The 10,646-nt window shown below is 35.7% G+C and overlaps 1 protein-coding gene across 6 annotated transcripts in view; it reads right to left on the reverse strand.

The window, feature by feature from the left end:
- Window positions 1-1,836: 1,836 nt before the first annotated feature.
- The window catches only part of LOC111478754, a 9,510-nt gene continuing 700 nt past the window's right edge, over window positions 1,837-10,646 (reverse strand). The window contains exons 1-6 of one of the 6 annotated variants that reach the window (XM_023123191.1): window positions 10,363-10,562; window positions 9,594-10,106; window positions 9,209-9,352; window positions 5,933-6,173; window positions 4,831-5,331; window positions 1,837-2,587 (exon numbers count right to left, since the gene is read on the reverse strand). In XM_023123191.1, the coding sequence (XP_022978959.1) occupies window positions 2,157-2,587; window positions 4,831-5,331; window positions 5,933-6,173; window positions 9,209-9,352; window positions 9,594-10,088 (1,812 nt within the window). In that variant the 5' untranslated portion in view covers window positions 10,089-10,106; window positions 10,363-10,562 and the 3' untranslated portion in view covers window positions 1,837-2,156. Of the gene's footprint in view, window positions 2,588-4,830; window positions 5,332-5,932; window positions 6,174-9,208; window positions 9,353-9,593; window positions 10,128-10,274; window positions 10,293-10,362; window positions 10,563-10,646 lie in introns of those variants that run through there. The other 5 variants (XM_023123189.1, XM_023123190.1, XM_023123192.1 and 2 more) reach the window with 5 other exon arrangements.

Below are 10,646 nucleotides of genomic sequence, written 5' to 3' on the forward strand. Positions count from 1 at the left end.
CATCCATCCTCTTTTGAAGATTAAATTTTAAGGATTTATTTCTATAGAAGTTGGTTGAAGATAGAGTAAATGATGAGAAACATTGCATGAACATAGCATGAAGTAGATTTATCGAGAGCTTTCCTCCTGCTTATTGTGTATGTCCAATTGAATTCATGCAAAACACATAGAACATGAAGGAACAGAAACACAAACCACAGACTGACCGAAGATTACCAATGAGCTTGATCAGAGGCTGAAGTGATTCAAATGACAGTGTCTTTACTAAATAATTAAGACAATAAAGGAAAACCATCATAAGCAAACTTAAAGAACGTTATGAAGAAGATAGACTTATCTGAAATGGGCGTTCTCTGGACTGAGTGGGGAGCAAACGCAATATCCTTAGTGTTGTTGGTGATTTAGTGATTGAAGCTGCAAGATGACCTGATGGAAGAAACCAACCTTTAAGGCGGCCACCGAATCATCATCGCTAACAAAATATTTTACCCTTCCCCAGATCATGCTGGCAGCTTCAACCTCTCAACCCAACACATGTTGAAAGACCAGCACAGACAGAGAGAGCTAAACGAATTATTACAGATCCAAAGTTAACAAAGCTTAGATTTGAAGACAAAGGAAAGACAAACAGGGCTATATGAGCATGAACTCTCGAGTCATATTGAGTCAACTATCCCCTTAACTGGCATTTGGCAGAGGTTAGAGAGAAGTTTATATAATGCGGCTTTCTGTTGGGGTTTACAGCTATTTTCAGCTGACCCATGAGCGTTCTGTCCAATCCCATTATCATCATAATGCTTAATTGCTGATATAAAAATACAATATTAAGTAGATGTTTGGCCATAGCAGCAATTATGTGGTGGTGATCCATGTGAATGCATAACCAAGTAATGCAGAAGAACAATAGATATCGATGAAATGTTCCACTTAAAAAAAAAGGCCAGCTGGGTAGGGATCAGGTTGGTGCGTGTTTGGATTGTCCATCGCTATGATCTATCTGGTTTAGCCTTCGAGATTAAGAGATGGTTTTTCTGTCTTAACAATTCTATGTCGACTTTTGGTTAGAAAAAGAAAAGGACAGCAAATACTAGACAACAGACAACTTTTTCTTTCTTTTTTTCTTTTTAAAAAGAAAATGAAGATCATCAAAGATTAGGCTTTGATTACCACTGCCTACTCACATGCTTTTGTTACGTAATGAAAATAGGAGAGTTGAGTAGGCTTTCATTTGATTAAGGTTGGTATGAACCCGTAGCTGGTGGGGATGCAAATGCCATTTCATTTCTAATCTATTTTTGGAGTGAATAATTATGCATAATTACTACGCTTTTCTGTTCTATAGGTAGGAGAAACAAATATAATACACTCCATGTTTCATCATCTGTGCATGTCTCTCTTCTCCATACATAATGGCCCTCCAATACAACCTTCATATCAAATTTTCAAATATCAGTTCAGCATTATATTATGAACTACCAGCTCCCACTAACGTGATCACATTAACATGATAGCAGCTAACTTAATCGTGCTTTAGCTGTAACCACATGATGTTTCTACCTCTAATGAACATGCATTTGAAATCAACATCAACAAACCACACCACAAATGAAAGAACCAATACAGTAATAAAGGATGGCTTTAAACAAACAATTCAGAAGACGAAGCAACATTAACCTGGTCGAAAAGGGGGGCTCTTTTATTGGGTTCCAAATATATTGTAACATTTTCATTTTTAGCTTCTGATAACGTTATCTATATATATATATATATTTTTTTTTTTTTTTTCTTTTTTTTTTTTTTTTTTTTTTTTTTTTTTTTTACTTTTTTTTTCCTTCCCGAAAGTAGTTATGGAACAAGGTCTTCACCAGTCTCTAGTTGGTTCAGGAAAATAGAAAATTAGATGCTGAAGACCGGCATAGATACCTTTCACCCATAATATGTTGTATGAACTGAAAACTAACCTCAAGGCTTTCACTGCACAGGACATTTAAAAGAATGGCACTCCCACCTTGAGGCTTCAAACTTTGTAATATGGCAGTCCCAATTTATAGATCTAAATAGGCGGCAAAATGATCTGAACCCAGTACGGAGATATAACCATTTAAAACTTATTTCAGTTTTCAGTACCAAATTGAATCTATCGTCTTATTCCGCACTCATGGTGATGACTCTTTGATACTTGAAAGAGAATCCAAGTGCTTCCTTCTCTTTGCTTCTGGCTCACCCAACCGCAGCGAAACTGATACCTCACCGTCATAGCCATTCCTCAGGTTGGACAGATATTTCAACTCTTGCCTTTCTTCGTTCTTCTGATGCAGTGGAGAGCTGCTGGCTAACCTTGGTATAAATTGGAGTTCAACGCTCGGAATTATCTCAAACCCATTTTCTATCTGCAATGCAGCATGCTTAAAAGGTGAGATCAGCCCCTGGGAGGATTCACCTTCAGGGGAAATTCGCTGGACACTTAAACCGAGTGGCTCAGAGTTCTCCTTAAGTCTGTATGTTAACGGCATCCGATCAAGACAAGACTCTGCAACAGTAGAATCAATCCCTCCAACTGAATTATTCCTTTGTTCATGCACTGCAGCTTAATTAGTCATAAAATGAGGTGAAAAAACCCCAAGTCAGAAAGACATGATTGATATAAACTCTTTGCCAGCGCCAAAAAGTTAAGACAACTTCTCTTTCAAAAACTTCATTGCCTCTAATTATTGATGGGTGCATAGGAAAGGTTCCTGGGCTATGACACAGTTAAACTTCGTTACCTCACCTCTAAATGAGCAATCAATTTCTATATACACAACTATTCTAATGATGTCCTAGTATGAACATAAGATGCTAGCATATTAGAGAAATTTTTTTGAAAGACAGATCAATCAAGAAAATGCAGAACCAGATAACCAGGGCTTTGGCAAAAGTAAAAACTAGAAAATCAGAACCCCCAAATGAAAGTTTCCTCCATTCATTTGGAACCCATAAGAATCTTATGACTTCCAATGCACAAGGTTTATACACAATGACTTTTAACTTATAAACAAACAGCTCTTGGAGATTCATCCATGGGATTAGCATTAGGGTAAGGCATGAACAAGGAGTAAACCCGTCCCTTGCTCGATTTCTACAAGAATCCCCTAAGAAAATTATGACTTCCAATACCCAAGGTTTATACACAATGACTTTTAACTTATAAACAAACAGCCCTTAGAAATTCATACATGGGATTAGCATAAGGGTAGGGCTGAACAAGGAGTTAACCCCCGTCCCTTGCTCGATTTCCACAAGAATCCCCTACAACTTGTTGGGTTTCCGATGAAAAAGGTGCCCCTCTTATTTTTATTTTTAATATATAGAAAACACGGTACTACATGTCAAAAACAGAGAGAATTGATCTTTTGTTATATATTAGTCTTTCATAGTAATGTTATGAAAATATTTAATAATTTGTATTGACAAATATGTGAACAAAGTTCAATAAATACAAAATAATAAATAAATAAAAAGGCTTATACTTTTCCATATTCAGTGTTAGTCAGAACCCAAAATCATGATTTAGTTTAAGAGAGATGCACCCATTTAATGGGATTTTTTGGATTCTTTTCAAATAAGGAGCCTTTAGTATCCAAACCAAACTTTTACTCTTCAACATCCTTTGTTAATGACATCTAAGGGTTTTATTAACTCAACAAATGGGGTCATCACGAAGTCAGATTTTCGGACGGAGATGAGGAGGCAGATAAGGATTCTGTGATAACCCTCGGCAGTGATGATTTAGAGTTCAATTTTCCAATTGTTAAAGGGCATGAAAAGGTATCTTTTCTCCCCCTCTCATCAAACAAAAGGAAAAATTGTCTTCCTAACTAAAGGAAGGTGACAGTGAAATATATGAGATCATTTCTAGCGGTTGGGTTTTCACCCATTGGTTTTGTTTTTTTTCTCCTTGGAGGCATTTGTCTTTGGCTGGGCTGAAGTGGTTGTCATTGTTTGTTTTGCTCGTCAGTTTTTAGTTTTTGGGTGAAGTTGCTGCTTCTTGTGGTTTTATTGAGTTTAGTTCGGCGTTGATATGGCTTTTGGTTGGTTGTTTTCTTCATTGGCCTTGTGGTGTTCGTGCTTTTCTCCTGGGCAGTTGCTGCTTTTTCTTCCTTTTTCTGGCGTGATGTTTCAAGCTGGTTTTGGAGGTTTCTGTTTGAAGCTTCAGTGGGTTGAGGAGTTCCCATTAACGTTTCAGCTTTTGTTTGAAAGCTCTCAAAGAGTTTTTGGTACATTTACCGTTTTTAGTTGACTGTTCTTTAATTTCTTTACTTTGTTTGGTTTGTTTGGTCTCTTTCCAGGTTCTTGTGAGCTGTTTCTTTTTGTTTATTCCTCGGGAATTATGCTTTCCCTTTCTTCCCCTTTAGGAGTTTGAATCTTTTTATTTTTTTCTTCCTATTCATGTATCAGTGAAAAGTTTGTCAATTGTTAAAGAACAAACAAACAAGCAAACAAATAAATAAAAAAGTTTGTACCTTACTATACTACTTCCATTTGAGAAGTCCCCAACCAAATGGAGTTTTCTACCATCCACATTACAAATTGGCACGTATACAGCAAAAACATGCATGCATAATTACTATTATCACAGTCCACAGTGTGTGTGTGTGTGTGTGTGTGTGTGTGACTTGGATAAAACTTCCTAAATTATTTTCATGATAATTTGATAAAACACCAAAACTTCATTACTGTTATCACAGTCCACAGAACATGCAACTTGGTAGGTTGTCAAAAAACGTGGTCAAATTTAAAAAATAACCACAAATCTAAAATCGTTCTACTGATTGGTTAAGATAACCAAACCTTGTAAACCATCATTTGTAGTAATAAGATCGAGCTCAAGAAGATCAAGAAGGCGTCCAAGATCAACTCCACTGGTCCAATTCTCTGGTGGCTGACCAACTTTTAATTTCAGTCGACCTCGATTAGCTGTTCCTCCCCAGATAATCCCGACGGGACGTGGCTTTTCCTTATCCAGACCAGTTAAAAGAATAAGGCTTCCACTGTCACCTTCAAGGTCAAACGTCTGTTGGTCATCTCCAACAACAAGAAAGTCAGTGAAGAAACAAATCCCTTTTACATCGTTATACTCGAGGGCATATGCCATTATAGTCCCTCTGGTCAAGCCAGAACTTCTTCCAACCTTGATCACCTTTCGTCCAATAAGACTGTTGATTGGAGATTGCAGGTCTATTTTGTTGACATCATCAATCTCACCAACACCTTTTACAAATGTAATGACATTATTCATGTTGAAATCTTCAGCAAATGGAATGAACGCGCCATCAGCTCGCACAAATGTTTCTGCAGAAAGCACCAAATTGTGATGGGTATGCACAGAATTCGTAATACAAGATACGTACCAGTAAAGCAGTTTTGTATTAAGATTCAAGTGGACGCTCAACCTATGCAGCAGCCAAAATATCCCAATTAATTAATGATAGCCTTCAATTGCCATAAAATCAACAAACCACACGCTCATAGATTCTAAATGAAGAGAAGAACTTGACTTAGTGGTGATGAAGCTATTGGCTAAGTGATCTGCCATCATATATAAGCAAGCAATCGGTATCATTTCACACCAGAAAAAAATGGAGAAAGGAAACACTGTGGACTGCAAAAGTTATAAAAAGCGGTTTAAAGAAAATCCCACAAGGAGCGGCATAATTAAATCAAAAGGGGTAATAATTTTGATTATGAGATCGAACTCAACCTATGTTGATAAGAGAAAACGGAAGGAAAAGAGAGATAAAGATTGCTATACAACTCACAATATCTCTATAAGATACAAAAGTTGAGTTTCAGCGAGGATGGAGCAGGAATCTAAGCCACTACACTAGAAAAGATAGAAAAGCAGAATTTCATGACTCCCAAGGTGTATGTCAGAATACACTATTTTTATCACCTGGATTTGTTCCAGCAAAGATGCCATACCAGACATCATCAGTGATAAACGATGTTGCTCTCTCCACAGCACCCAGATATACACCAGGTCCAAGGCTGGGAGGCAAAGGATGAAACATTTTCTGACTAGGGTAGTCTAAATCAACTGCAACATGCCGGTTCGTAAGGAAACCAACTTGCTGGGTTCCCGTCCGGCTTTTGACAATTGCACCCAAAGTCCCGTAAGTTTCTTGGCTAGCAACCTACAAAGCGAGAAATCACAAGCTAAAAAATATAAATAAGAAAAGCACTTGAACATAGCTATAAATGATAAATTCAAGCAAAACGTAATCAATATCTACTATAACGAAAAGGAAATGGCTTCTAAAATATGGCAGGTCTACTACAGTCCAACTACCACTATGGTTCATTAATGTGTCCTATAGTTTGGGGAGTATAGCACAGCATACTTCAACACAACAAGCAATGCCAGAAACTTGCTCCGGGAAATTTTGGTAGATTTAACCAGAATAAAATGAAGGTCTTGAAGTAAACACATGAATATTGAAAATATTGGGAGAACTTTTTTACATAGCCTAATGTATCCTCGAGGAAGTTTTTCCTTTGAAAAGAAACGAGCATTTGCCTTAAATTCACAGAAATCATCTGTCACTGATCAGTTGCTGAACTCATTGCACAAGTCACTAACAAAAGGTATTTCGATGATTAGAGAAAAATTAGCTTTCAGAATCCTGAATAAGTCAAAGGTCTTTCAGAAATGGTTTCAAAGCACACAATTATTTGACCATTTTATCTCAAAAGTTGCCACTATCAACATCTAAATGTAAGTAAAAAGTTTTAGGATGAAGAGATGAGAAAGGAGAAAGTTTTAGGATGAAGAGATGAGAAAGGAGACAAATGGTTAATCACCTTCATTAGTGGTGCACATGATTCAATATAGGCTAAATGTCAGAGTGACTAACAAAATAATGTCGCCATACATCCTTTTTTATATCAACTTTGAAAAAAATCTTAAACAACGAAACTGTTATTCATAAAGAAAAAATTGCAGACTGCTTCAACAGTGCTATTTCAACAGTCAAGATCGCCTTTATCCTCATGCCATTGGAGAGTTATATCCATCTAAACTGCCATACAAGACCTTTAATATCTGAATATTATGTGAACTATGCTTAAAGGAAACCGATACCCTTGGTAACTTTTCAAATCACAGTATCTAAATCACAGTAACATTAGATACCGTGGCTAATTTATTTCTGAACTATTCTGATAGTGATAGAGGGAGATTATTTACGAACTGTTGGAACTAGTGTTCGGGTTTTCTGTAAAAGTGTTCTTAAAGGTGGCACACATGAAATCTTCACGAATTAAATGTCTGCATAAAGTTGATGGAAAATGTTGCACACACTATCCTTGGAGGATATTTCTTCATAATTTGACTAATGGAGTAATTCTCCAAATTTAATAGCTTTCGAAACCATTCACCTTTCTTTACAATTTATGAATTTCTAACGACAAGTCAAATCTGTTTTCCCATTTTAATAAAGACTTGGCTAACATCAGGAACATCAACGAGCTTTTGTTATAATAAGTATTCGAGATATACAAGACATTGTCAAAGTAGTTTCATTTACATGTAGGGTAGGCTCCATTTATTTCAGCACGCAGATATATATGATCATAGAAATATGGTTCTAGAGTAGCAGCCTAAAATATAGCTTAGAATGAGATGTCAATCATTTGACTCCTTGCCCAGTTTACCCATTCACCACCTTCAAGTGTATTATCTTATTTCGGAATACCTATAAGATTCAAATTGAAAATGTCAAGTTATGTGGGTACATAAACTATTGGGGGCTGTCTGGAATGAGGAATAGGGTGGGAATAGATCAGGGTAACACGTCCCTTTGTTTGGAACAAGGTCTGTGAAACTGAAAATAACATTTTCCTAATCTTTATGTATACCCATGAATGAGGGGATTTCATACCTTTCCAAAAGAGAGTCTTCTTGATGCACCCCCCCCCCCCCCCCCCCCCCCTCTCTCCCTCCTCTATTTAACACTTAATCTCTCCTCTTTTTAATACATTACTTTATTTGTTGATGTATCACTTATTTTATTTTATAAAATTAAAATAAGTTGCATTAAAAAAAATTGATAACTTAATTATACGATTGAAATAAATTAATTTATTAAAATCTATACTTAATTTTTATATAAGGTGACGTAATAAGTGGATGCACTATTTTAATAAAAAAAACTGATGCAATCAATTAGGAAAATATAGATTCATAAATTAATAATATATTTAATCAATTAATTACCATTATTATTGATTTATTAGATTTTTAAGAAAAGTTATACAGATTCATTTTTAATCGTTATAATTAATTATTTATTGGTTATTATATTATTAATTAACTATTAGATATTATTTTCTAAAAAAAAAAAAATTATAATAAACCTGAACATTATTTATCCTTGTGAAAATTTGACAGCATTCCCATATAGAACCAATCATTTCCCAAGCTACCTTCTTTTCAAGGCCTTATTCTCAAGCATAGGTTACCTATCAGTATCCAAAAAAAACCTTAAACCATATGGTCTCTACAAGATTTATTTCATGTTCACAACTAGTTTAAAGTATTTTAATTTTTTTTTTTTTGAGGGTTCTAAAAAAATTTAAATTACAATATTTTATTATTGTAAAATCGTTTTTTATAAGCAATAGTAATGTGTGAATTAGAAGGAAGGTATATTCCATAATAAAATACACAACATACAAGAAATCATAAGTCAGAAAGCACAAAGGATGGATAAATCAGAATTTAGAAGTTTTGATGCAATAAATTCCTTTCTTTGAAATCTTTTTGGTGGAGAAATTTATATTTTCCTATGAAAAAAGAAAGAAGGTTAACCTTCTAACTCAAAAAGAGACCGAGTAGAGAAAGACTTGGTTGAAAAACCAGACTTTGAAGAAATGAGACATCCAGAATTTCTCCACAAACCTAATAGGACAACAGACATTGACAATAGTATGATAATAGTATGATAATGTCCATTTTGAGCATAAGCTCTTATAGCTTTGTTTTTTGGTTTTCAAAAGGCCTCGTACCAATAGAGATAATGTCCCTTACTTATATGCCCATGATCTCCCTCTTAATTAGCCAGGTTGAACTCCAACAATCCTCAACAAAACCAACTATGATAACCATTTTCCTAGGGTTAAAAAACATGTCTACAAGAATTTTGCTTTTCTGAAAAAGGAAAAAAGGTACCTGGGAACCAGAACCAATTGTTGGATCGCTTCCTCTCAGGCCATCAACAAGCTCTGTGTATACTTCTTCTTTAGGAGTAGCTGCCGGAGCACCATAATAGGAGAACTCCACAACGTCAACATCGCACCATATACCTCCAGGTCCCTGACCCCAATGATCATTTTTGGGAAAAATAAAGAAGGAAAAGAATGAAAGAAGCAACCAAATATTGGAAAGATATTCAAGCCCAATAAATTTATGGACCTCACAAGAAATATAGACATCAGTAATCATTCTATGATTTCTCAGCACTAAAAATGATTTTCCAAAGGTAGACTAAAATAAAGACAACGAATAACCTCTAACAGAGGTAAAAATAAAAAACTTGATATGTTGAGTTTCCAACCTCAAGTGCAGCAGGTAGACATTGAACATCACTGAGCCACTGCCTGTGAACTTTGCGTGCAACAAAGACAATAATAGCAGGGATATCTGTCAGCATGCCCTTCTGGATTCGGAATCCTATTGCAGTTCCAAGGCTAAAACGACGCAAGATCTTGCTATGAAATGCCCTTATGGTCATTAGCTCAAGCAAAGTAGTAGCTCGCTGCCCAGTGGGCAGCCGGCCTAGAATTTCAGGAAGCACTCCTTTCTGAAGGTTCCCAAAATAGTTTGCTCTATCTTCTGCAGCATCGTTTAAACGGCTGGAAGTGGGCCATGAAAAGTAAGCAGCATTGGTCTCAGACAGCTGACTACCCGGAGCAAAGCATTGACTAGGCGATGGACTTGATGAAGGCATATTAAGATGACTGCAGTAGTTCCTTTCTAAATCCAAGGCAGATTCCTCTGATTGTGTCGATACTGAATGATGAACACTTAAATCCAGTCTTGTCCTGTCCATCTTTCAGCTCTCCAATGACTATGAGAGAAACGTTAAAGTCTCTTAGAAATGAAAATTCATTGTATCAAAGCTCGCTAAAGTTATTTAATAGTCTAAGAACTAAGCCACATGCAAATACCCAAACAAATTAAACCATCCAATTCAACTAAATACGGTCAGGGAAAATGCACAACATTACAGAATTACATTTGAGAACTAAAAATCGTAACATATGGCAGGATTCGAATATGCCAAAAAGAAGAAAATATGAGAAGCCCAAAGTTACAGTGTTCACAATTCTTGCTTCTAATAAAACCGTCGTCTGTGAAGGGTGAGAAACGCAATTGTAATACGCGTGCGATCTTATCAATCAAGTGGAATATTGCTGGAACATTTGAGGTGGGTGAGTTGAAGTCTCACAAACCTATTGCAATTTTCAAGCTTTCATGGCTTGAGGGGTTTCAAGTACAATTGGAGTGGAGTGGAAGATAACACAAAAAAAAAAAAAAAAAAAAAAAAAAAAAAAAAAAAAAAAAAAAAAAAAAAAAAAAAAAAAAAAAAAAAAAAAAAAAAAAAAAA

This window comes from Cucurbita maxima, unplaced genomic scaffold (genome assembly GCF_002738345.1).
Source record: "Cucurbita maxima cultivar Rimu unplaced genomic scaffold, Cmax_1.0 Cma_Scf00004, whole genome shotgun sequence".
NCBI lineage: Eukaryota > Viridiplantae > Streptophyta > Magnoliopsida > Cucurbitales > Cucurbitaceae > Cucurbita > Cucurbita maxima.